The following is a 27,640-nucleotide window of genomic DNA, read 5'->3' as shown; positions in this document are numbered from 1 at the left end:
AAGAAATGTTACTGTCCTAAAAATAATCCAGTTGGGATCACCTTGGACCTGCAGTGGAAGTTTAATTGCTATTTTGACATATGCAAAGAAAAGCGCAGAAGCTTATTTCTTGAGCTCATTTCTTGAGATGTGGAGGGCAAATGCAGTATCTGTTAGGCTTCATTACTCAGTTTGAAAATTGTGTGTGTCAAACAACAGCTAAGAAGATGAGCTGTGGAGGGAAAAAGCAAAATGAAGATCAGGGGATGAAAAGGATGGATGAAGAAATTATTGAACATTTCAACTTGACTGTGAAGACTCGCATGCAACACAATGGGTGATATCCAATTGTGTAAACCTGCCAATAGAACAGACATTACACTAGCAGGACCTTTGCTCTTAGTATAGCTCAACAGCTATATCCAGTGGATTGACATGCTGATCAAAAATGTTATACAACCGCTAGCGCAAACTCTACCACTGCTGTACATGTAGAAATTGCACAGATAATGATGATCTGTTGAAGATTACCGGTACAGTGGTGCTGTCACAGGTACAATGATGAAACCTAGTGCAACAATGACGACTCTCCCACTTCTTGAGCTAATGTCATGTTGGATCTCCCCCAGTATCTGCATTTATGCAAATAGCCTCATCACATGAATGTGAAAATAGCTCCTGGGAGCAGAATTCACAATGACCGTGGTTCTCTTTCTAATTAATCTTGTCAGGTAATTATGATTTCCATTCTGTATATATGCATATATGCTTTAGTAACAAATAGGCAAGGAAATAGAAGCTGTAGACAGTGAATGCCTCCTGGCTGTAAAACCAGTATGTTTCCAGGATGGAGGTGCCTAAAAGTGCAATGGCCTGATTTACAATCTTGTATTAATAGTCTGATCAAAAGACGAATTGCATGCATCCAGTTTTTCAGACATGCAGTTTATTTGTAACATGCCTTGTATTTTCTGTTGTATAAATATACATTTGCATTAGCTATGTTTCCTTTGCCACTGGAGTTCTGCATTAGCTATGTTTGCATTGACACTATTTCTATGTCCTTTATTTATAACATGTCTTCTATTTCCTGTTGTATAAATATACATTTCCATTAGCTATGTTTGCATTGCCACTGGAGTTCACTGAAAAATCTCTTGTTCTGTATGTTTCTGCTTAAACTCATGACTGTTGAAATAAGATGTGCTACCTGTCTGCAGGAACTCATCTCCGAGGACTGGAAACTACAGCTACCTATGATCCTGCTACCCAGGAATTTATCCTAAACAGTCCGACTGTGACTTCTATTAAATGGTGGCCAGGTGGATGTAAGTGAATTATTTAAACTTTTAAGCTAAAGAAGGAAATTTCTTCTCATGGAATCTGGAAATATTTTCAAGACATTGAAATCAATTAACATCTTAAAAATACAGCTCTCGCTGTATATATCATATACTTTATTAGACAAAAAAACCTTTGTAGAAAAGTTATTGATTCAGTTTTAGAGCCAGGTTGTAAAACCACCAGTCTGAAATTAACTACCAAACACCATAAATGCTTTCGTTTCAGCAATGCTGCTTGTTCTCTCATGCTGTTAACCTTGGAAAGGCCTGATTTGTTTTTCTTTATGTTTTTGGGAAACTCACTGTAGTATGCTCAGATACACCTTCAATTTTCCATTATTGGGGCAGAACTTTTTCTACTTTTTTCTTCTTAAGTCTTGTCCAATTTAATACTGAGTACCACTTCTAGGCCTGACTATCAACCGTTTTGGACGCATTTAGCAATTTAAATTGTATTGTGAAGCTTCTAATTGTTTTTTTCCCCTCCTTACAGTGGGTAAGACATCAAACCATGCCATCGTTTTGGCTCAGCTTTACACTCAGGGCAAATGCCATGGCTTACATGCTTTCATTGTGCCTATACGCCAGTTGGGAACTCATGAGCCATTGCCAGGTATGGGTCTGCTGTCTGGGGGAGTCGGTTGATGCCAGTTAGTAATTATATTGATGTGTAGTACACTGTAAATCAGGGGTTGCTAACTCATGGCCTGTGAGCCATATCCAGCCCCTAAAGTTTTTTTCTGGGGTGCCCTCAATGCCCCCAAGACTGCCGTTTTTAAAAAATGTTTTAAAAATTACTGACTGCTCCTACAGGTCTCTGCTGTGATGCTTTGATACCAAGAGGTTTTCTGTGCTCACAAGATCCCCCACATTTCTCCTTTCTACATTTTAAAAAATTAAAGCTAATAAATGACAAATGATTTAAGATAGTGTAGAATAGGAGATGGAGAAAGCCTTCTGGAAGGCAGACTTGAGCAGTTCTTGCCATGCATACTTTGACATGTGGCCCCTGGAACATTGACCATGAGTCGTTTTGGCCCTTGGCCTGAAAAAGCTTAGCCACCCTAATGCAGACATAAGGTTAGCTTAAGTCAACCTATGACCTTACTATAGAAGTGGGACTTCGTAGAGAAAAAATGTATATCCTGAGGAAGGAATTATTCCAAATAAGTTCTTAGGGCTGTCATAGTGTTGTCGTGTGGCTTCTTCTAAAAGGAGGAGATGATAGAGGACTGTGTTTATTTTTTATTTATTTATTAAATTTATTAGTCGCCCATCTGGCTGGCTGTCCAGCCACTCTGGGCGATGTACAAAATAAAAACATAAAAATTTGAACAACAATAATAATAAAACCTAACCCACCCCAAAAGCCTGCCTGAAGAACCAGGTCTTCAAGGCCCGGCGGAAGCTCATCATAGAAGGGGCATGGCGGAGATCATTTGGGAGGGAATTCCACAAAGTGGAGGCCACAATTGAAAAAGCCCTCTCCCTAGTTCTCACCAGTCTAGCTGTTTTAACTGGTGGGATAGAGAGAAGGCCTGTTGAGGCTGTTCTTGTTGATCGGCATCCCTGATGATGTTGGAGGCGCTCCTTCAGATAGACTGGGCCGAAACCATATAGGGTTTTAATGGTCAGAACCAACACCTTGAATTGGGCCCGGAAAACAACCGGTAACCAGTGCAACTCCTTCAGCACTGGAGTGATGTGATCTCGCCGGCGGCTGCCTTTAATCAGGCGAGCCGCCGTATTCTGTACCAGTTGCAGCTTCCGGACCGTTTTCAAGGGTAACCCCATGTAGAGTGCATTACAGTAGTCTAGGCGAGAGGAGACCAGGGCATGTACCACAGATGGGAGCAGGTGGTTGTGTGAGGTTCTACGGTTCTCTCTCTTTCCTCCTCCCACCCAGTCCCAGAGTGCTGTCAAGGAACAATGCAGGGAATTGGGAGTGAATATTGGGAAGATCCCCATACACTTTCAGAAGCACTTCAAGCATGTACTCCATGCTCTTTTGTTCTAAGTCTGTGTGGTGGTAAATGCTAAGTTGAAAGCTCAACTTTCTCTGAAACATGTTGCCCCTGCTTTCATTCTTGTTCACTTAAACAAACAAGACAAATATGAAGCCTCATGGTCCAACTCATTTGTAGCCTATAAGTAGATAAAGCATTTCTCATAGATGAAGAGAGCAGGAATTCTCTATCCATAATCTGTTCATTAGTCAAGATTACCTTAACATAATTCCTAGTAAGACTGAAAATCCCTAGGAAACATCCGTCTATTCATTGTCAGCACATGCTATAATGTGATGTGAAAGATGCAGGTCCTTTTGGATTTGGTAATGGCATGAACTCCAGACCTTCATGCACAAGGGAAAGAATCCATAGGATCCTGATCCAAACAGTTTAGAGTTGTGACATCCATGTTGACGCTTGTAGCTGGTTAATAGTGTGGAGGAAGGGTACAATAAGCCTCATTTTAGCTTTGCATTAAAAACTCTTATGTCATCTTCTTCTCCTACCACTATAACTGGCTTGCTAGGTATTACTGTTGGTGACATTGGACCAAAATTTGGTTATGATGAAATGGATAATGGTTACTTAAAAATGGACAACTTCCGCATTCCTCGGGAAAACATGCTAATGAAACATGCCAAGGTAAATTGTTGTGTTCTTTCCAGTATTTTCTATTGAATTATATAATTGCCAGCTATTTCAGACAACCTTACTAAGCTTACTCTGGCTAGATGTAGAAGTATTTGTTCTCAAGAGGTAGCTGACTACTTTATGCTCAAAAGGAAACCTTCGTAAATTGGTCTTATAGACAGAGCAATTGAGTCTCCATTTAAGATAAGTCCTACAATATGTCTTGCTAGGGAGTTCTAAGATGCTACATACTTATTTGCCTTTCTTGGTCAGTTTTTTGGAACCTTTTTCTGGAGTGTGTCAAAATTCGGTGCACTGTGATTATGTAAGGCAACTGCACTCATAAATGATCTAGTATTGGTAACGCTAACAGTATCTCCTTGATCTTCCAATCCCTATAAAATGAAGCCATTAACTAAATGGACACACTGTTTTTTAATCTGTACTTTACAGCTCCACCTACCTCTCTTCCTGCAAAATAAATGATAACAACATATACTTGGTAGCCGGCCTTCTCCTTCATTGTTTTCAGTAGACCTGTTTTGTAAAATAGCGTTATGATCATGTTTTTATAGCTAATCTAAATTTAATTACTTGGGTAATATGGCCTTTTGGCTACCAGGGTGATGATGTCACTGGTTTCACAGCACGTACTAGACAGGAAGTGATCAGAAGTGTTGATTATGAAGATCTATTGACACAATATCCCCAACAGTTTTGTTTTAAATAAGGCAGATATTCTAAACTAAGTATAGAATGACAGGGTCTTTGAAAGCAGTTCTAACAACTGATTATCTGCCAAGACGTATATTTTGTGTGTGCCCTGTGGCAAAGCAAAGTGTAGCCTTGTAAAACTCTAAAAAGCAATACTTGAGTGAACAAACCCTTCAAATTTGTGTACTTCTGCTAGGTTGAACCCGACGGCACGTATGTGAAACCTCTCAATGCCAAGCTGACATATGGGACCATGGTATTCATCCGATCAATTATTGTTGGGGATGCTGCGCGTTCTTTAGCCAGAGCTTGTACAATTGCCATCCGCTATAGCGCAGTGAGACACCAGTCGGAACTGAAGCCAGGGTAAGAAGTATGGCTACTGGATGAGTGAGGATGAAACTCTTGACAGATGCCACAGGGTTGTGGATAGTCTGCAACCCTTAGCATCCACTGAGCTTTGAGCTCTTCTTAGCTGGTAGAGTCTTGTGGCACCTAATGTTCTTACCCACATATCTTCCCCAACCCATATATCCTTTCTGCTTAGCCTCATGGTGTTTGCGACTGCTGTCAGCATTTCAAAAATATTTAGTATATTTAATTCTCCACCTTTAAACCACTTCATCAACTGATTAAAATTTACATGCATGTTACCAAAACCTCAGTATAAGTAGAGATACTGAAGAAAGTGCTAATAAAAATTTATAAGGTCAGCCTAAGTGCCATTTATTGTTTGCCATCTTTTATTATTTTTTCCCAATTATGGAGACAGACTAGAACGAAAACAGCTTCAAAGTGCGTCCTTAACTCACCTCTCCATCAGTTAAAATTGTTCTTCTACATGAAGCTTTTATTGGGAAATCGGATGTAAAGCTTGTAGTCCTAATAATTAGCCACCTCTGCACTTACTCCACTTTGAAGTTCTAATTCCCCCGGATACTGCATAGATACATTGCAGTGTGAACTTGCTCTCGTGAAACAGGCTTAGCTAGTTGTCCAGGGCTTAGTCTGAGTATACAGTCCATAGCTTCCAAAGTGGTGAAAAGCTGTGTCCATTGTCTGCATGTTTTTGTCATGTGTCCAGTTATGGTTTATGGTCAAACCAGTTGTATGGGTTTTGTTGTCCTTCATGCTTCACACTGGAGACACCAGAAGCAGCCCCTAGAAGCATGACTAGCGCTACCAATATAGATGTGTATTCCAACGTTACTATACCAGGTACCAGTTATAGACCAAGTGGATAGTGTTATATTGGTCCTCTAAAATAAAGTATTACTTTAAGAATCAACCAGTGTTCATAGTTAAGTATGCCAGTTTTCTTGACAACTCTCATGAATTTTCAAGCAAAATGTTTTAAATGGAAAAATAAGATGGTTTTGAGCAGCTGTTTAGGTCTCATTTATCTTGGAAGCTAGTTTCAGTCCTAGATGGAACGCACAAATCCTTGTAGACTAATTAGGTTAGAGTTTTGCCACATGATGCTAGGTAAATCTCAGGTTTCCTAAGGACTGGCCAGGCAAGAGAAACAATGAGGCTCTCTTTGAAAATAAACTAGTATTAAACGATTCGTGACACTAGCACTGTTTTGATAATGCCATGACAATTAATACAATGCTTCTCCTCCCCCCACTTGCCCAGAGCACTTTTTTGTGTAAAACTGTGGGTTCATAGCCACAAAGCCCAAAGTATGGGCTTTGAAATAATACAAATTTCTGTTTTTTTGAGTGCAATTGAATAAACCAGAAGCTGCTGCTGGTCTGCCCTAATTAGCCTTAACATCCGCTTTGGTCTATGGGACCTGGGAATGACTACAATTAGAATTCAGAAAAAGAGAACACAAGCTGCTTTTCTCTCCTCTCTTTACCCCACTCCCCTCCCCCCGCAAGAAGCACATAGCCTCTCTTCTTACTCCATTCATATAGTTGTCAGCTACCACTGCTAGATCAGATCTCTTGCCAAGACAGGGCAGTTGTGGGGGCTGGCATCTCCCTATGCCCACACTCTAGTAGGGGGCCCACTGCCAAATTCCTGGAGTCTCCCAGTTCTGCTGCTGGTCTTCCTCCCTGACATTGCCTCTTTACCTGCCCCCTCCATGCAAGCGTGCTGTGGAAAGAACAAAAAAGAGGAAAAGCAGCCTGCATTTGCCTTGCTCTGTCTCCGTCTGGGCCCAGAGGGGCAGGGCAAGTGAATAGGCAGTAGCAACAGCAATGAGAAGGAAGTGGGGCTCAAAGGGCATCTTCCCCAAAGGTCCCCCAAAAGTTGGAGGCAACATTGTGCTGGAGTAGCAATAGGGTGTATGGTGCTTCAGAGTAGTAACTTCTTTCCCCCCTCTTGTTCTTAAAAGTTTATCTAGACACTCTTGGATGAGACCAATTATCTGGATCCATTTCAGTTGGGTTTCAGGCCTGATTTTGGCACAGAAACAGCCTTGGTCACCCTGTATGATGACCTCTGTCGGGAGAGAGACAGGGAGAGTGTGACTCTGTTGATTCTCCTTGATATCTCAGCAGCTTTCGATACCATCGACCATTGTATACTTCTGGGGAGACTGGCTGACTTGGGAGTGGGAGGGACTGCATGGCGGTGGTTCCACTCCTACTTGGCAGGTCGGCTCCAGAAGGTGGTGCTTGGGGAACATTGCTCTGCACCCTGGACTCTCCAGTATGGGGTTCTGCAGGGGTCAGTTCTGTCCCCCATGCTGTTCAACATCTACATGAAACCATTGGGTGCAGTCATCCAGAGCTTTGGAGTGTGTTGCCATCAGTACACTGATGACACACAGCTCTATTTCTCCTTTTCATCTTCATCAGGTGAGGCTGTAAATGTGCTGAACCAGTGCCTGGCTGCGACAATGGACTCGATGAGGGCTAATAAACTGAGGCTCAATCCAGACAAGACTGAGATGCTGCTAGTGGGCGGTTCTTCTGACCTGATGGTGGATGTCCAACCTGTCCTGGATTGGGTTGCACTCCCCCTGAAGGAGCAGGTTCATAGAACCATTTCTGTCACTTGAGCCTCAGGTACCCTCGGTGGCACAGAGTGCCTTCTACCAACTTTGGTTGGTGGCCCAGCTACGCCCCTATCTGGACAGGGATAACCTGTCCTCAGTTGTCCATGCTGTGGTAACCTCCAAGTTAGATTACTGCAATGTGCTCTACATGGGGCTACCTTTGAAGACGGTTCGGAAGCTGCAGCTTGTGCAAAATGCAGTGGCCAGATTGGTAACAGGAACCAGACGATTCGAACATATAAAACCGATTCTGGCCTGCTTTCATTGGCTGCCTGTATGTTTCCGAGCTCAATTCAAGATGCTGGTTTTAACCTATAGAGTCTTACATGGCTTAGGACCGCAATAGCTGATGGAACGCCTCTCCCGACATGAACCTACCCGTACACTATGCTCAGCTTCCAAGGCCCTCCTCTGGGTGCTGACTCTGAGGGAAGCTGGAAGTCTGGCAACAAAGGAGAGCGCCTTCTCAGTGGTGGCCCCCAAATTATGGAATGACTTTCTGGACGAGGTGCACCTGGCGCCAACACTGTTATTTTTTCAGCACCAGGTCAAGACTTTCCTCTTCTCCCAGACATTTTAGTATGTGTTTTTAAATTTTTTAAATATTGTTTTTTGTGTTTTAACATTTGTATATTTGTTTTTAATGTTTTTAATTCCTCTAAACTGCCCAGAGAGCTTCGGCTATGGGGTGGCATACAAATGAAATAAATAAATAAATAATCTATCTTGTTTGTATTGTTAATAATTTGTAATTGTTGAACATTAATGAACTTCCTTCTTTAAAAACACAGGTCTCATAAATGTAAATGTACTCTTACTGTGATTTTTTTTTTTACATTGCCATTGGAATGTAACATTATTGCACTTCAGACACTTAAACTGGGTTTCTAAGAAACCAAGCCATAGCAACAGTAGTGGTTTTTTCACTCTTCTTTTTGTTTTCTGCTACAGGGAGCCAGAGCCTCAGGTCTTGGATTATCAGACTCAGCAGTACAAACTCTTTCCTCTTCTGGCAACAGCATATGCCTTCCACTTTGTGGGCGCCTACATGAAAGATACCTATCGTCGCATCACTGGGAACATCAATCAGGGAGACCTGAGTGAGCTGCCAGAGGTAGTACTCTTGGTCTTAAAATGAGCAGAAGGGCAACTGAATGCTACAAAGTGTACTCTCTTTCTTCAGTACCCGTCAGAGTGAGGGTGGTTCCTAGGAGGGAAGAGAGTTAAGGAAGGCGAGTGAGAGACATTCCCAGATGAATACACAAAAATGGATGTCCTTGCTTCAGTTCAAAGTACTTTTAACGAAAAACCAAAAGGATGAAAAAACCCTTCTCCTCCTCCACCCGCACAAAAAAACCCTGCTATGTGGGATACACAAAGAAAATGGAAAAGATACGTATATGTATTCAGAGTGATGTACAGCTGAGACAGCCAACACCCCTGCAGATAAGAGAATTGGTGAAAGGCATAAGCTCACAGTTGGCATTAGTTTGCAACCTTGTCTATTCAGGACAGCAAATTGAGCAATTACAGTTCTGTGTCTAGTTCTATTTCAAGCTCATTGGTTCACTTTTGATTCAGCCACTAACATGTTAAAAAATGTTTGATAACCAGTCCAGCCACTCTGAATCAGTCAATGTCACTTCTGATTATTTTTGTTTCCCAACAGGGCTGGCTCCAGGTTTCTTGGGGCCCTTGGGCATAGGATGCCAGAAGGCCCTTTGTCCCCATCCTTTCCTTCTTAAACCACACCCCTCCATCTTGGCTCCTCCCCTTTAAACTAACACAAATTTTGACCGATGTGACAATCATTTATTGTCAAAGAAAAACAACCAAACTTTAGGTGTTTTTCAACCATATAACTTAGAGATATAACAACCTGCAATCCTATGTACACTTACCTGCCACTTTGGGCTCCTTTGGGAGGAAGAGTGTGATCTAAACTGAATAAATAAATAGATTCATAGGGACTTCCATCCAAGTAGACATGCATATAGGATTGCACTGTCAGATACAGAACTTGAGCCCTAACTTAGATGTAAATAGAAAATGTGCATATCAGCATGCAAAAGATCCCTTGTTCAATCCCTGGCAAGTCCAGGTAGGGCTGAGAATATTTTCTGTCTGAAACCCTTGAAAGCCACTGCCATTCAGCCTAGACAATGATGAGCTAGATTGGCCTCTTGAAATCCTTCTCATTTGGAATACCAACATTCAAGAATTGGGAAAATACGGAGTTTCTAGATTAGGTTTTTGAGTGGGGTGGGTAAGGGATAAGGGAAGAAGAGGAAAAGATCCATTTGGACTTTTTTTTCTCTTCAGGGAGGGGAGAGGAAAAAAGACTTGGGATAAAACCCGCCGCCACCACCACCACTGACTGCAAGCAGGCGGATCTGATGGGGTTTAAATTTATTTTCTAAAAGGGGTTGGGTGACATGCACTGTTAAGCGTATAGGTGAAATTAGGATTTTTGTCCAAACATACATCACTTTACACTTGATAACGTTGAAGCAGATTTGCCATTTTAATGCTCATTCACCCAGTTTCGAGCAATGCTCTTAGAGTTCTTCATGACCCCTTTTAGTTTTAACCACCCTGAACAACTGAGTGTCATTAGGAGTAAACTTTTATTTATTTATTTTATTATTTGATTTATATCCCACCCTTTCTCAGTGTTCACTTCTAACTTCAGGTCATTTGTGAACAAATTTAAAAGCAAGACTGGGGAGTGGACAGCACTGGGTTAGGTATGCTTTATTCCCCCCCCTTCTATAAATTCATCTTGGCTTACTGTGAAAAGGAGCTTTGTGGCGTTGCTTGTTTACTTGCATAATGCTTACAACTTATGCAAATTCCAGGAAGGCGCAAAGCCTCTGGCTCCTGGCTGCAGATCAAAGGGCTTCATTCTGAGCAGGGCTGGAAGGAAGATTGGTAGCCTCACAGTGAGCAATCAATTCAGCTCCACACAGAGGGAATATGTGCTCTGCTTTTAGCAGGCAGAAGGCATGCGCACAACAGAGAAATTAGTGGTTTCCGATATGAAGCGCCAACTCAGTGGGAATGACTCGGCTCCCATGAGCAGTAAGGAGGGTGGTAAAGAATCAAGAAGCCTAGAAAGCAAGCAGTGTGTTGGGCAGGCAGGAGATGCTTTTTTCCTAATGGGGAGGTAGAGGGCGGCAGTGGCAGCATGGGTGGTAGTGTCAGGCTGGCTTGGGACAGTGGGCCCCTGTTAGATTGTGGGCCCTTGGCCAGTGCTCCACCTGGGCCATGCCTGCTGCCGGCCCTGTTTCCCAACAATGAAAGGGGAGAGAGGCAATTTTCAATGCTTCCTCTGGTCTCCCTCATTTCCCTAATGGAAATGTTTCCATAAAATCATAGAATAGCAGAGTTGGAAGGGGCCTATAAGGCCATCGAGTCCACCCCCCTGCTCAATGCAAGAATCCTAGTTAAAGCATACCCGACAGGTGGCTGTTCAGTTGCCTCTTGAATGTCTCCAGTGTTGGAGAGCCCCTCACCTCCCTAGGTAATTGGCTCCATTGTTGTGCTGCTCTAACAGCAAGGAAGTTTTTCCCAATGTACAGTCGAAATCTGGCTTCCTGTAACTTGAATCCATTATTCCATGTCCTGCACTCTGGGGTGATCGAGAAGAGATCCTGGCCCTCCTCTGTGTGGCAGCCTTCTCACAGGGCTTTGTTTCCAGTCCCCTGATCATCTTTGTTGCCCTCCTCTGAACCTGTTCTAGTTTGTCTGCATCCTTCTTAAAGTGTGGTGTCCAGAACTGGACACAGTACTCAAGATGAGGCCTAACCAATGGTGAATAGAAGGGAACCAGTACTTAATGTGATTTGGAAATTATACTGCTGTTAATGTAGCCTAAAATAGCATTTTCCTTTTTTGCTGCCACATTGCCCTGTTGGCTCACATTCAGTTTGTGATCCACAATAATTCCAAGATCCTTCTCGCATGCAGTATTGCTGAGCCAAGTATCCCCCAACTTACAGCTGTGCACTTGGTTTCTTTTTCCTCGGTGTAGAGCTTTGTCCTTATCCCTGTCAAATTTCATTCTGTTGTTTTCAGTCCAATGCTCCAGCCTATCAAGATCACTTTGAATTTTGTTTTCGTCCTCTAGAGTATAGCTATCCTCCCCAATTTTGTATCATCTGCATATTTGTTAAGCGATCCCTGCACCACCTCATCCAAGTCATTAATAAAAAATGTTGAAGAGCACTGGGCCTAGGACCAGCCCTGTGGTTCTCCGCTCATTATCTCCCCACAGTTTGAGAAGGAACTGTTGATAGGCACTCTTTGAGTACCATTATGTAGCCAACTGTGGATCCACCTGATAGTCATTCCATCCAACCCACATTTAGCTAGCTTGATAGTCCAGAATATCTTGGACTCTTTTTCTCATTAGGGTTGCTTGTCATGGAATCTTACTTACCATTGTTCTGGGCTTTCCTGAAGTCCAGGGTATGGGTATGGCTACACTCAGCTTTTGCTTCCTCTAAAATAAAGAATTCAAATATACCTTTCACCCAGAGTTCCCGTAACTGCCACTTCATCCACGAAGTCATCTCTATTGGTTAGAATCAAGTCAAGGATAGCTGATCCTCTAGTTCCTTTCTCCACTTTCTCTAGGAGAAAATTATCTTCAGCTCAAGTCAGGAATTTATTGCAGGTGCTGGCTTTGGCAGAATTTATCTCCCAACAGATATCAGGGTAATTGAAGTTCCCCATTACAGCTACATCATGCCACCTCGAAACATTGGCATTTTGCTTTTCAAACATTTCATCCTCTCCTTGATTGGATGGTTGGTAGAAGACTCCAACTACCATGTTCCTTTTATTCCTTGCCCCATTAATTTTAATCCAGATACTCTTGGTGGGGCTACCAAACTCATCCTCCTATACTTCTGTGCAGGAATATATATTTTTAACATATAGCAAGACTCCGCCTTCCTTTCTATTCTTTCTGTTCTTTTTGAACAAGTTATATCCTTCAATTGCTGTATCCTAGTTAGACCTATCAAGTAGTATTTACCCTCCAAGTTCGTCCTGTTTGTATGCTAATGCCTTGAGTATGGGAAACAGACATTGAAGACCATGTGATTTACGGTCTGGCTTCCTTCCTACATTTTTATTGAGACTATTATTGGACCCTATTAAGTCCATTCTCTTCATTCCCGTTTCTGTGCATAAGTCTTCATCAATCATTACCTCCAAGTTTATACCTTCCTCCCTGTTAGGATTCAGTTTAAAGCCCTCCTGATGAAGTTCTTCATGTTGTGGCCAAACACATTATTCCCAGTACTTGTGAGGTGCAACCCATCACTTGCCAGCAGTCCATCTTCCAGGAAGTGTAACCCGTGGTCCCAGAATCTAAATCTCTCATGTCAGCACCACTTTTGCAGCCACTCATTCACCTGTAGTATTTTTCTCTCGCTTTTTACTCCCCTTCTAAGTACTGGAAGGATGGATGAGAAAACTATCTGGGCCCCAAATGCTTTCTGTTTCCTTCCCAGAGTTTCAAAGTCTGACATGATTTCTTTGTAGCACTGCTTGGCAGTATCATTTGTTTCCATATGGATGAGAAGAAAGGGATACTTGTCAGAGGGCTTTGAGTGATGGCAACCCTTGTGTCACATCAGGGAGACAGCATACCTGGCAAGTCCATGGATCTTCTCAGCATACTTGGGTTTCAGTCCCATGCAGTAGAAAGTCTCCCACTACTACTATTCTTCTTGTCATGGCCCATGGTTTCATTGCCTCTGCTTGACTGAGCTTCAGCCTCTTGTTAGCTGTCCCATGAGGTCTCCTGTAATTCTTCCTCTGCAGGCTGTCCTCCAGTCTCATCCTCAGGTGCCTCAAAGTGGTTCCGTAGTTCCACAGGTGCAGGGTGTTTCCTAGTTCTTCTGCTCTGAACTGTCATCCTTTTCCACACAGTTTCCTCCACTTTGTTGTTCCTCTCTTTAACACTCTTTTTTGGCTTCAATGTGCTGTTGTTCTTCCACCTTCTGTACTTTGCTGTTGTTCCAGCGGTCTGTCTAAGAAGTCTTCATCTTCTCTTACACTCTTACTAAGACCTCTCACTTTTTCTTCCAACTGCGCCACCAGCTTGCACTTGTTGCATATGGTCACCATATTGTTCTCAGGCAAGAAAACAAACGTTGCACACACTTTGCCAGTCACCATCATTGGACTGTCCTTTCCATCCATAGTCTATTACCTTTTGTTTCTTTATTTGTACTTGTATTGGAATGGTGTGTGCTTTGTCTTGTTCTCCTTGAAGGTTAACAGGTATGTGGTGCATGCTACAAAATTTTTTTTTAAAAGGACCTCCTCCACTGAACTCTGCTGGCAAACTCAGTCAATAGCTATCAGGCCATACCCCTTCCACTCAAACTGGTATAGATCCCTTCAGCGAATGGACACTATTAGATATAACCAGAGGGTTCCCCAGCACTTCAAAGCAGATTCAGAGGGGGTAACACCAAAAATTGCTGGCAAATTGAACCGATGGGAAGGAAAACCTTAAACCTCAAATTAATGTTTTTCAAAAGGAAGAATGCCCCCCTCAGCCTTCTGTTGTGACAGCATGAGCCTGGGAGGGCTCTGAGTTATGGATTCTGGATTTAATGGCTCTTCTGCCCCTTCCTCTTCGCCATAGGATTGTTCTGCCTGTGTTGGAGTCTTCCAACTATGAATGATTAGAGCAACTGGAGGCAGAGAGAAATTCTCTTGTCAATACTAAACTTGAGGGTGTTCAAACTGATTGGTAGTAGGTTCAGGAGTGACAAAGTACGACTTCACACTGTGCATAGTTAACTTATAAGATCTACAGGAAGTGTTATTGGCCATAGTGCCTCTTGAACATAAGAGGTTTCATTTAACTATCATGGCTAATGGCCTTTGATAGAACTGTCCTCTGTTAGTTTAATGTCTCTACTTTTGGAAATATAGTAAGCTAATACAAGCAAATGGCATAGTAGTCATCTTCATGACTTGTTCATGAGCAAAAGCATCTGGTGCAAATAGAATGTTGGACTTGGCAGAGTCTGGTCTGAATCAGTAATAGAAATCTTACGATGTTTAAATTTTACTCAAATGATGTTCACTGATTAAAAAATCCTTATAGGGATCAGTATGTGCCTTTGGGCCTTGCTTTGATCACATTATTTCTTTTTCCACCCCCTCTCTCGGAATTCTTAAACTCTGAGAAGAGTGATTTTTCAATCAGTTTATCATTTGGAATATTAATCTTTAGAAATTCAAAATATGCCCATGAATTTAGATTGATTAACTTGTTTTTCCTCATGTAAGAGGAGTAATTTGTACATGAGGGCAGGGGAGAGATAAATGCAAAGATGAAGCTGCCAAATCCTTCTCCTGTTTCTCGCCCCCTCTCTTCTTCAAAATTGTTGTAGAAAATGTGTGCTGGAGACTATCTTGTGTTTCTGTAGTGGATCACAAACACTTTTCAGTGATAGCACTGAGGGTTATTGGATTGACGTTTCCCTGGAAAAAGGATAGTTAGTTGATAACATCTAGGTGTTGGAGACATGTGGGATTCCTCAGATCAATTTGTGAGTGTTTCCCTTTTCTCTCATCATTAAAACTCAGGTGAGTCAGAAAATATTATTGTTTGAATGCTGCAAGGACTGGCAAACCTAGCACAAATGTTATAGGTAACTTGTTCTTAACTTTTGTTTCTCCTTCAGCTGCATGCATTATCTGCAGGGCTAAAGGCTTTCACTTCCTGGATTGCCAATGCTGGCATTGAGGAATGTCGAATGGCATGTGGTGGGCATGGCTATGCCCGGTGTAGTGGCCTCCCGGATATTTATGTCAATTTCACCCCCTCCTGCACGTATGAAGGAGAGAACACAGTAATGATGCTGCAGACAGCACGGTGAGTGATGCAGCTCTCTGCCTGCTGCTTGACTTGTTGCATGTCTTTCAAACATCTCTCTGGATCTTGGCATTTCCCACACTGCATGGGCCAGGGGTGACTATGGATGGTCACATACATGTTGCTCTCAGAAATGCGATAAGTGGCTTTTTAATGCTTTTAAATTTTGTATTTGGACCTATTCCTTAGATGTTCTAGGTATCAATAACCTCTTTTTTTCTCATAACAGATGCCTTGGAGTACTCTCCTCCCACAAGGCACATCCAGGGAACCTAATTTATAATCTGGAGAACAACGTATAATTGGGGTGTGTGGGGTCACCTCTGTGGAATCTTAAAAGTCAAGACAACCAAGGTGGCTGCCAAAGGGATTAACCCCTTTTTGTGGGGCAAACTGCCACCTACAGTGGAAATGTACCTTCTTCTCCAGACATTCCTGAGATCCAAGTCTTTACTACAGAAATTAGACTGATTTAACTGGGAAAGGTATTCTCAACTAGGAGATGGTTCAGCAACTTAGCTCTCTTGCAGTAGTGGCAGCTAAGAGGGAACTTGGCGGAGGGGAGATAATTTCAAGTGCTAAAAGTTTAAAGAACAGTGATGCTTTCCTGCCAGCTTACTGCTACTTTTGCTTAGTTACTTTTGTTCAGTCCTTATCCTAAAAGTTGATAGAGGTAGTCACTTCAGTCCATGTTGGTATAGAGTAATGCAAAGCCTGTCTTACAGCCTGGTAAAGGTTGTCATAAATAGTGTGTTCAGTGAAGCTGGTGTGCCAAAAAGACCCTGTTGGACAGAAATGATTTCTTATCAAGGGCAAAATTCTTCATATGCTAGGATTGGGATTGCAGCCCCTTGTGGAGTTAAATTATTTTTGACTCCTTGAAGTTCTAATAGTGAATGTTACTTTTGAACACTGAGGTTGTTCTGGAAAAGAGAAGTTGCATTTTAAGCCTCTAGTGCAGTGTGGTGCTTTCCAAATGTGGTTGGACTCTAGCTTCTATTAGCCCCAGCCAATTTAGCCATTGGACAGAAATGAGAGGAGTTGTAATCTAAAAACATCTGGAGGGCACCAGGTGTTACCCCTTGCAGCACTCCTTGAGACTTGCAGCACAATCCTGTGCTTACTTGGAAGGAAAACCCACTGTGTTCAGTGGGGCTTACTCCTTTGTAAGCATGTTTAGGATTGCAGTCTCAATCCTCACAAGTGCAGTAAGAGAGCTGATCTGGAATTAGGTTTACAGCCTGATTTGGATGAGGTATCATTTCCCTGCAAAGACTGGGTTCACAGCTTGAATGTACTCCTGCATGTTGTGGTGATGGCTGTGACCAAGACCAAGGCTGTGACTTTACCTTAGCTTCAGCTACTGCACCAGCTGCAGCTTTTCCTGGAGAAGGCATGTGTGGTCACTATCAAGCATGAATTGTTCATGTATTAGACTTGCAATGTGCTCTCTATATAGAGCTGCTTTTGAGGAGCTATGGTCAGAGGCAGCATGTTTCTAAATAGCAGTAGCTGGAAACTGCAGGAACAGAGAGTACTCTTGCACTCAGTTTTTGGTTGGTCACTATGAGAACAGGATGCTGGACTAGATGGACCACTGGCCTGATCCAGCAGACTCTTCTTATGTTCTTATGGGGAGTGTTCAGAAACTGCAGTTGGTGCAGAATGCTGCAGTCAGAATACTGACATGAGAACATAAGAGTCCAGCTGGATCAGGCTAGTAGCCCATCTAGTCCAGTATCCTGTTCCCACAGTGGCCAACCAGATGCCTGTGGGAAGTCTGCATGTATTATTGTTAAGATGGTGCAAATTACATTGATTATTGGCATGTTTTCTTCCTTCCTAGTTGTACTCTGCAAGTGCCTTTCTTCAATTCCTGGCATGACTACTGCTTGAAATTGGTTTACTGTTTGTTATAAGCTATAATCAGCCACGTGATGTACGTTTGTTTTTATTTTGTCACCCAGGTTCCTTGTCAAAAGCTATACCCAAGTTAGTTCTGGACAATTAGTTAGTGGCATGATGTCCTATCTGAATGACCTACCGGGGCAACGTATTCAACCCCAGCAGGTGGCTGGTAGACCTGCAACAGTGCATATCAACAATCCATCTAGCTTGGTTGAAGCATATAAACTGAGAGCTTCTAGGTAAGTTTATATACAAAGTATACAAAATGGGCCATAATAACTATTGGTTGCTTATCTGGAAATTGAAGAATGACATGTTACTCTTTAATTAAAAAACAACAACTTTTCCATCTGAGGACACTTGTTTTGACAATTTCACACTTGGTTGGTGTGAAACAGAATGAGTCTTGCTTATCTGTTTCCCCCAGCATGAAAATAGCAGTGCCAGGATGAATAAAGCTATGGGCCCTATGAAGACAGGGGACAGTATGCTAACAGTTGTGGAGCTGTGTAAGATGCAGTAAGACTACAGAGGGAGTTAGTCACTGTGGCAAAACATCTGGGGAATAGTAATTAGAACTATTCTAGAAACAAGCTGGGGGAGAGAGATTGGGCATGAACACCTTATGTAGGTGTTGATAAAATGCCAAGCTTCTCAAGTGGAATGGATACAGGATGGAAGCCGTGGTGGCTGGAGTGCTGTCATTTCCCATCTGGAAGGGGCTAGCTGGGAAAAGATGATTTGGAAGACAATCAACCTTTCCCCCTCACAAATGGACCAGGCAATTAATAAGCCTGGCAAGCACTTTCAAAACAGCTATGCTATGCTATGCCCCCATAGTTGGAGGCAGTATGCTTCTGAATACTAGTTGCTGGAAACCGCAGGAAGAGAGAGTGCTCTTGTGCTCAGGTCCTGTTTGCAGGCTTCCCATGGGCAACCGGTTGGCCACCCTGAGAACAGGATGCTGAACTAGATGGGCCACTGGTTTGATCCCACAGGCTCTTCTTATGTTCTTACCTCCCAGGAGAGTCACTGAAAAGTGAATGTTTATGCTTCATGAGAAATTGCAGCATTATTGGGGTGTTGCAAGGCAACAGTATTGTCTGTGCTTATCAGGCCTCACACTGGCACCCTGGAAGGAACTGCTAAATCTCAAGATATCTCTCTTATGGCTACTGAACCTCTCCCCTAATTACTTGGTACAAACTAGGACTTCAAGAGGGAAAACATCTTGTGCAACCAACTTGCAACATTAATTTTACAGGCTGACAGTAAGCCAAACATAATTCTCAACCTATGACATTAGAAGAAATGAACAAATTGGTCTGAGTGGTATTCCAGATAAGTGCAGATGTTAAAATTGAGCTGCATGATGTAGCAAAACGACCCATGCGACAGAAGAGATAAATTCTTATATGGAGAATGGTGAGTGGAGGGGTAATAAGCAAATGAGGAAGTGAACCAGTGCTGCACATCACAGTTACTTTGTCTCAGAACACATGGCAGCAGTCCTAGAAGGTGAATATGCACTTCAGCATTAAGAGTGAGAGTAACATCTGCAGAAGAATCCTGTGAGACAGGAAATTGGTACCCTTCCTCCTATGAACTAGGGATCAAGGCAGAGAGATCCTGGGTGGCTTTGGGCAGGTAGCTGAATCTATATCTTTGAGGACTTGTAGCCATGACCCATTTGCTGTTGCTTGTATCAGTGCCAGGGTTATATTAGTGTTCCAGTAAATAGGCTTGACTCTGCTGACTTGTTTGGTGCCGCTTTGAATAAGCTGTGCTCATGTTCTTCCCTGGTACAGGCTGGTTGAATTTGCAGCAAAGAATTTGCAAGCTGAACTGAACCGCAGGAAGAGCAAGGAGGATGCTTGGAACCGGACTTCTGTTGATCTAGTGCGAGCATCTGAGGTCAGTAGCACTTCCTAAATGTCAGTTTTGGTAGCATGTTTACCCCACAAGCACCTGAATTCACACTTATCAATACTTCTTTTAGGCACATTGTCACTATGTGGTGGTCAAGCTGTTTACAGCAAAGCTTTCAGAAGTTGGTGACCCAGCTGTCCGTGCTGTCCTCAACAACTTGTGTCTATTGTATGCACTCTGTGGGATCTGTAAGAACAGTGGAGACTTTTCGCAGGTTGGTGACTGAATTAAGTCTTGAGCCACAATGCTCTGCTCTGTAGCCACAAAGAAAAAAAAACCTAATTGGAATTAACCAGTGCTGGGTGCAAGGGAGAAATCTTTGGGTAGCGTTTTGGCAATAGGGCAAAAGGTAAGATTGGTGGTTATGGATACCACAGACCACTCTTTTTGAATTGGCATTTTCTCATATGTCTGCAAGAGAGGCAGTTTTGGGGAGGATGTAAGTAGGTATGACAGTAGACCTCTGCTTTGGAGAGACACTGTAAGAGTAGTCAGTACTGGGCTTGATGAACCAATGGTTTTGCTCTGTATAAGGGGGCTTCATATGCTTATAGTAGGAAGAGTCATACCAGTGTGATAACAGTGATGCATATGAGGGAGGGAATTGCTCATTTCCAAACATACTTTCATCCTTTACCTGGAATTTAGGTCCAGATTGGGCTTATATACTGGCTCAGTTGGGCTTCACATCACCTTAATATTTCCCAGTATTAATTGGGATACCGATTTTTGTGCCAGGGTTGTCATCAGTAAAGGTGAGCTCTGTGTGTGTTAAATCAATCCACAGAAGTTACTGCAAGAAAGCTAGTAACCTGTGTTTCCAAACAGTGGCTGTAGAGGAGGGGAAGTCTTCTCTGCTGCCAGCAGGAAAGGCAGGCGGCTAGCCCCTTACAAGGTTGTTGGACCAGATTATTGAAGGCGGGACAGAACTGAGGGGTGACTTTTCCCTGCAGTCAGCACAGAAATCAAACAGACTTGGTGGAGGAGGGATGGACCACTCTTCTCTGCCAGTCCCCTCACTCGCCTGCATGGAATTCTTGGTTGCCTATGGCAGTTGCCTGTCAAATTTCAAGGCTGTTTCAGTCCATGGTGATGACAACATGGTTATCTTCATTCATACAGTTTCCAAAACAGACTTGGGCTACTCTGTAAATTTATTTTTATACACAGGGAAGGATATGCTTCTGTTTATAATGAGCTTCTGATCAGACAGAGTTTGGGATTGAGAGAGGGCATCTCTAAGCTTCAATTTCCTCTATTCCTTCAGAATTCTGTCAGGATGCCAAACATTTTGTGTCCAAATGTAGTTTCAACTAAATGCATTTTTCTCCAATGTTACAGTAGTTCTGTTTTTTTAAAAAGCATTCCTGATTATCCAAACCCTTGATTATGCAAAATTTTGAGAACCATTCTCTATTGTTTGGATAAATGTTGTTTCTGCTAATTGAATAGGTCTTTGAAAACAAAAAATATTTAATAACGGTAATTTATGCTTGCATCTGATTCTGGATTCTTGCTATTTGCCTCAGGGAGGCATTTTGACAGATGCACAGATAATTCAGGTGAACCAGCACGTTAAGGAGCTCTTGGCATTAATCCGTCTCAATGCAGTAGCTCTAGTGGATTCCTTTGACTTCCACGATAATGTTCTTGGATCTGTCCTTGGCCGATATGATGGCAATGTCTATGAAAACATGTTTGAGTGGTCGAAGAAATCCCCACTAAATAAAACACAGGTGAGGAGATGCTTATTACTTTTTCTTGTTTATCTACTAATTGCATCCTATGAGATGCAGTAAAAATGCAGGGCTATCAGAGAAGGGGTTGAAAAGAAAATGCGGAGGTAAAACCCTAATATGGTTAATATAATGATGCAGGACATTTAAGTGTTATTTATTAAATTATTATATATTACATTTATATCCTGCCCTTTGTCCCAGTAGGAGCCTTTAAAAATATTTTAAAGTGGCACCATGAAATAAGGATACCACCAGTTTTCAAGGACTGCATCTTAACTGAAGCACAAAATCTATATAATGATTGGTGTGGACTAGAGAATCCTTTTATTTCTATTTATTTTTCTACTGCCCCTAAACAAGGAAGGGTAGGGGCAGTAGCACAGAAGTTCCTTTCACAAATCTTATCAAACTGAGGCATCCCAGTGAACATGGATTTGTCCTAGTGAAAGCAAAACAGACAGTGAAAAATACATTTCAAAGCCCATTTACTGTGGTGAACATAAGGCAGGAATTTAACAGGTTTACCAATAACTTTAAAATGCCAAAGCCTGTGTATAGACTAAAACAAAACTCAGTTTTGGGCTGCGTACAAGTTTTGGCATATCTAAGTTGCTGGTCCAGAAAAAGTTCATTCATTCCATCACTCAAACAGTAGTAGATTGGTATCCCCAGATGTTTAAGAATCTTCTCAAACTGGGATATCAATGCTCCTTGGAATCACAGGTCAGAATCCCTAAGTACTTCCAGTGTAGATCATCTGACAGGGCACTTGATTGTTCATTTCATATGAAGGTTGCTGTTTTCCTGCCTGCTGTTCAACTTCAGTTGCTTGAATTAGTTTTCAGACCATATCAAATGAATAGTTTTAAACATTCAAAATTCCATAATTAAATAAAGCATCCAAACTCTGATTTAAAATGCACATAATTGCCATATCCAGATAATTGCCTGTGGCTTCATAAACAATGGCTTACGAAACTGTGGATGAGTGCTATGGACACAGCCCTTCTTTCACCCCTTCCCTATCCTGATTTTTTTAAACCAAGATTACACTAGTTGGCTATAATGGGGAACTCTGGCTTAATGCAAGCCAGGATTTCTACACCAAAGCCTACACACAGTTGGGGGATGGAAGGAGGGTGTAACCACAGGTCTCAGTCATGGCTTCATAAATGAAGTCTTTTGAAGCCACAGATGATCATCTGAATGCAACCAATTAAAAAAAGTGTTGTATGTTAAAGTTTGACAATGATTAAAATAGCCAATTTGTACAGTACAATTTTACAGTACAGTACAAATTTGTACATTTGTGGGCAAATCTTCAGTTAGACATCAGAATCTCCATAACATCGTCTTCTAATTATGAAGCCATTTACAGCAACTAAAGCTACCCATTGGACATGGAGACCACTGTTTTCCTACCACGTCTCCAAAGACATTCAAGTATACTGGGCATTTTCTCAGTGTGATGAGTAGAAACTGATTTGATACTATTACAGTTAGGGGCAAGCTGTGCCTGTATAGCTGAAGTGCAAAGGCTGCAATCCTGCATACACTTATGTGGGTGCTGCATGGTCTAGTGAGATGAAAGAAGCATTAAGTATGTGTTTAAAATTAATTGCTAATCTTACTACTTCTACAGGTCCATGAATCTTTTCATAAGCACCTGAAGCCAATGCAAGCCAAACTGTGATGACATTTGCTGCTGTTAATGCACTATTTCCCAGTTCCCTGGAATTGATGTCATCTGCCCTATGAGCACCTGAATCACTTGGTAAATCCAAATAGGGTAGTCAATAATTGTAGCCTTTCTTCCCAACTTTTAATAAATTTTGAAAGGATTAGATCAGAGGAACACAAGATTATAAAAGAGCAATTGTAATTATGTTCAGAAACTAACCTTTTTTAATAATTCAGAAAAGCTTTACAGATTGGTGTGAAGTGTCAATTTGTGAAGCAGTTTAAACTGCTGAAAGAACCTGTATCATCTATAGCAGAATTTTCACTACTAAGTAGTCATGGAGGTAGTTGGTAGGGAGCAACAGCTTCTCATCTGGGAACTCTTTTAAAGCTCAAGATAGTCTTGCACATCTTGTCAGTGTTTTTACGCAATAGAGTTGAGTTGTTGGAATCCTCCACATTTACTCTACTTTAGTGAGGTCTTGGCACCCTTGTCAGGACTGGGCGTTGAGGACCTCAGCAGGAATATTTTGTGTATGTCATTCTTTCCATACTTTTGTGTCACAAGAACAAACTCCTGGCATCATGGGTAAAAGCTGTCCTCTCAGCAGGAGTAATCCTCACTTTTGTGTGTATGTGACAGTGCTTTCCTAGATGGCAGCTAGGAGTTCATCTTCCTCTTTCTCTAGAGCTCTAACTCATTTCACATCACCTCTAACATTATGTCTGTAGCACAAAAGTATATTCTGTTTCTAGCAGCTACTATGTATTTATCGGGCTGCCTTTCCCCTAGGACTCCCAGTAACATAGAATGAGAAAATGTGTCAAGGTTCCCTTCTCTTGAGTCTAGAGAATAATAAAAGGAATACTTTCACTTTTGCAGTTATCATTTACACAGTTTCTGATCTGTAAAGCTTTTAATGTGCAACTACAGTGAAGAGGGGAAACCCTCCTTCATTCCCCATTTGACCTGAAAGGTGGACAGTATTTGAGATCACTGTCTCTAAAACACTTCAGAAGCAGAATGATTTGTGCCCTGCATTTTATCGAATCATAGACTTGATAGGAATATGGTCCAAACTTTAGTAATGGAGAGAAGTACCATTGACCTACCTACACAATCTGGATCTCGGTACCTCAGAGAACAAGTGTACCACAGTAAGGTGCCTTTAGACTAAGTAGCTCTGGATTCCTCTATCATTAGCAGGCTAACCTTTTAGCATTGTACAGAACTTCATTCTGTGAAATCAGCATGACTAAAAATTGTGGCAAAATTGTTGGATTCTGCGTTGATAACTTTCCCCAGCAAATCAGGATTTAAAGATAATCAACAAGAACTTTTGAGTGGCCTTCAATTATGTGAAATTGTGTAAGTGAAGAGGCTAAACGGAAATCTCATGATGCTTGGACCAATTTGATGTCTCCATTCAAGAGCTGAACAAACTGCAAGGATATCCTCACACTACCTCCTTCAAGCAGGAGGAAAAGCACTGTATTTAAATAGAAGCAAAAACAGATTATAAAAGTTTTAACTTCCTAGCTGCTGAAGCAGTTTATCTAACATACCTGATTACTGTGCTGTTAACATAATGTGCATACTGTGTACTTTAATACTATGCTGATTGAAAAATGGTGTAATAGAAGACTGTTGGAGAACACCTTACATACTCTTAATAAAAAAATCATTTTCAAACAGTAAAAAATATTTCTGTATGTATGTCTTGATTCCTATAAAGCATCAAAAACAAACAATGCATGTGTTGAATAAAAACCCTGTACTATTTTAGCTTTGTTTTAGAACTACTGCTCATATTATTTATCACATGGTACACAATCTTCTTCGGTGATGCATGTTAATACATTTAGTGCAAGTGACTTCTAGATTTTTTAAAACACTTTAAATGGAAAGTGAAATACTGTGTAAGTTGCAGTGGCCCTGCCCCTAAAGTCAAAGTTCTATAGTTTAAAATGCAATCTGACTACAGAAGTTGACTTTTCTATTGGCGATGAAGAGGAAAGAAGAGATCAAATAATAGGATGGAAAGAGTGACAAAATAATTTGTGTATTACTATAGGTGAAAACTAAGGGTGATTATAGTAAGGAGCCATTGCAAATGGAACAAGGAATTTCTGGTCTGTAAGAATGTGTACTATGCTGACCAACTACTACTTAAATCTCTAAAGAAGTTAGAACTACTGTTTAAGATTTGGGGTGAGTGGGGAAAACCATTAAAATACTTCAAGTTACTGGAAAGAGAGTGTAGTTAAAATACAAAGGCAAAATCCCACAGCAGTGTAGCCTGTTTTGTATGCACAGATGACAGTGTTCTCTGCAAAGTAGCTATGTGCACTTTCTCTGTAGAGGCCTCATAATAACTTTATGGTGTTAATAGTAGGCAGAGAACAAATACGGTGCAATTCACTATCATTTGTTTACAATTAACTAGGGTTATTACTATAAGGTAGGAGGGTGGATGTACATAATACCCCTGCACACAAAAAATTACATGTGATTAGTATAAACTTTTGAAATTGGAATATACAACATTTTTGCTGTGAACCTGTCTAGTGTAGAAAAATCAGCTATAACTTTTGTCAGTGTGAATTAAAACAGTTACCAGTGCAATCCTATGGATGTTTACTCAGAACTAAGTCCAAAGCCCCATTTTACACTGCTGGAGAGGGTATGTGCAAGGCAGAGGTGCACCAGTATGTCACCCAGACAAGTAGAAGCTAGTGCCAACAGAAACCTCCGAAATGGTGGGGCTGGGCCAGCACTGGCTGGAGTAAGCCAGCAACAGGTCTGGTCCAGGTCTCTCTGTTGTGCCAGCCTGGGAGTTGGCACAGTGAAGGGATATTTAACTCATGCTTTTTCTTGCGCTGCCTCCCACCTTCTGCCCAGCCTTGTGCAAGCAGCAGGGCTGTGGGTGTAGCAGTAGCTGGTGCTGGCCAAGGCTTGAAACTTGCAGCCTTGCTGAAATCAAATGCCGGAAAGTGCAGACAGTGATAACTACAAACCACCTGTTAACATAATTATCCAAACAACGGTAAGACAATTAACACAGATAATGTGGTGTAGTAAAGAGCATTGGACAGGAGAGACCAGGGTTCACATCCCCTCTCAGTCTGAAGCTCCCTGGGTGACCTTGCCCCAGTCGTCTCTCAGGCCAGCCTAACCTAGAGTTATGATAAAAGGGGGGGGGGGAGGATGACCATTAATGCCACCTCGAGCTCCTTGAAGGAAAGGAGGGAAATAAATTTATCAATAGATAAAAGATAAAAATACAATATGATCAAGTCCTTTATCTTGGTTCAGTCCATAAGTGAGAGCACTGAACCCCTTAGAAATATTCTTATTAACTATATTCCAATTATATACCACTCTTCGTCAAGAGACTCCAGGGTGGTTTACAACATGGAACATAATATATGTCAATACTTAACATAATATCTATACAATACAAAAAATTAAAGCAATTATAAGAAATACACAATAAAATACAAAGTAAGAATATATTTACTTATCTCAGGTACAGTATTAACATAACAGCAACAACCTAAGAAACAAGGGAGGGGAAAATCAGAAGCAGGGTGTATAAAATACAAAAGCAATGTACACAGTCTACTTTCTATATAAAATTAGCGCTTAATCCCCCCCCCCAGAAAATGGGTGACCCTCCCGGCTCTCACCTGGGAGCCTGCCTTCCCTCTTCTCACCCTGGGATATCACCACTACCCTGCCTCTCACACAAGGTCTTCCCTCCCTCTATATGCCACTTTCATGTGGGTGAAGTTCTTGCCCCCAATGGCGTCCCAGAAGCTTTCACGTTGCAGCGTCCCTTTGCTGCAGGGTTGCCACGCGCTAAACCTGCTGTTCCGGGAGGATGAAATGTTGTCCCACTGGCTTTTGAATATTCTGTGAATGAGAACCAGGACCGCCAAGCTGCTACTCTCATATGCTTCTTTCATCTCCTGGATCGTGCCCTCAGTAGCACATCGCAAGATTTTTGTTAGGGTAGTCTTCCCTTAGTTCTGGAACTCTCCCTGTAGAAAACGGATCCTTCCGGAGCTTCAATAAACGTTGTCTTGTTAACTGTCTCCGTTCCAAATAGCAGAATTGCATATTTTTAATCTGAGGAAACAGAACACATTTCAACTTTGCAAATATTTTTGTGTCTTCCAGGTGTAATGCGGTTATTCACAAAGTCCCATTAACACAGCCTAGTCTTGCAGAGGGTCCAGTCTGGATTTGTACAGATGGAAGGTTCTCCCCGCCGATCAAATCCCTCTAGAAGGGAACACGCTACTTCCGGTTTGGCCGGGAACGAAGGCATGCTGTGAAATGTAGTTCTGTATGCGCAGTATAAGGGCAGGGATTTTACAAGAACCACATTTCCCAAGATGCTTTTCGGTTGCTCTGCCGGGAGAAGCTCCCTGGCTTGGATAGCCCCTGGTCATCGAGGGTGAGAGCTGGAACACAGTTGCTGCTTTCAAAGGAAGAGGGTAGATGCGGTGTTTCGTAAGCGCTGTAGGCTGTAGGCTGCTCCTAACCCAATGAATAGGACAATTGCGGGGGGATGTATTCCCTTTGCCATTGTAGGGGTTGTACCTGCAGTGGACGCTGGCTGCTATGGTAACTCTGTTATGTTCCCGTGAGGGCCGCATCGAGAAATGTGTTCAAAACGTAACGTTAAAATGCCACAGATATGGTGTGGGTATGCCCACACGTACAAGCATTGCCAGCATCATTTTGAGTTGGGAGGCAAACTTAATCGGCATGACACAGTTAA

At 42.0% G+C, this 27,640-nt stretch overlaps 2 protein-coding genes across 15 annotated transcripts in view; both read left to right on the top strand.

Annotated features, from left to right (window-relative positions):
• ACOX1 (acyl-CoA oxidase 1) overlaps nucleotides 1–24,636 on the top strand; it is a 52,230-nt gene extending 27,594 nt beyond the window's left edge. For 2 of the 3 annotated variants that reach the window (XM_061616245.1, XM_061616244.1), the window contains exons 4-14: nucleotides 1,200–1,307; nucleotides 1,816–1,935; nucleotides 3,858–3,973; nucleotides 4,872–5,041; nucleotides 8,637–8,799; nucleotides 15,404–15,594; nucleotides 17,562–17,741; nucleotides 19,311–19,416; nucleotides 19,502–19,645; nucleotides 20,961–21,167; nucleotides 22,813–24,636. In XM_061616245.1, the coding sequence (XP_061472229.1) occupies nucleotides 1,200–1,307; nucleotides 1,816–1,935; nucleotides 3,858–3,973; nucleotides 4,872–5,041; nucleotides 8,637–8,799; nucleotides 15,404–15,594; nucleotides 17,562–17,741; nucleotides 19,311–19,416; nucleotides 19,502–19,645; nucleotides 20,961–21,167; nucleotides 22,813–22,863 (1,556 nt within the window). In that variant the 3' untranslated portion in view covers nucleotides 22,864–24,636. The remainder of the gene's footprint in view (nucleotides 1–1,199; nucleotides 1,308–1,815; nucleotides 1,936–3,857; nucleotides 3,974–4,871; nucleotides 5,042–8,636; nucleotides 8,800–15,403; nucleotides 15,595–17,561; nucleotides 17,742–19,310; nucleotides 19,417–19,501; nucleotides 19,646–20,960; nucleotides 21,168–22,812) is intronic. The other variant, XM_061616246.1, reaches the window with a different exon arrangement.
• A 2,581-nt stretch (nucleotides 24,637–27,217) lies between these two features.
• FBF1 (Fas binding factor 1) overlaps nucleotides 27,218–27,640 on the top strand; it is a 50,124-nt gene continuing 49,701 nt past the window's right edge. For 6 of the 12 annotated variants that reach the window (XM_061616242.1, XM_061616241.1, XM_061616240.1 and 3 more), the window contains exon 1: nucleotides 27,218–27,313. The gene's annotated coding sequence lies outside the window, so the exon portion shown is untranslated. Of the gene's footprint in view, nucleotides 27,370–27,395; nucleotides 27,484–27,640 lie in introns of those variants that run through there. The other 6 variants (XM_061616231.1, XM_061616236.1, XM_061616235.1 and 3 more) reach the window with 6 other exon arrangements.

Source organism: Rhineura floridana, chromosome 3 (genome assembly GCF_030035675.1).
Source record: "Rhineura floridana isolate rRhiFlo1 chromosome 3, rRhiFlo1.hap2, whole genome shotgun sequence".
In the NCBI taxonomy this organism is placed as follows: domain Eukaryota; kingdom Metazoa; phylum Chordata; class Lepidosauria; order Squamata; family Rhineuridae; genus Rhineura; species Rhineura floridana.
The sequence above is the reverse complement of the archived record's forward strand: the minus strand, read 5'-3'. Positions and strand labels throughout refer to the sequence as shown.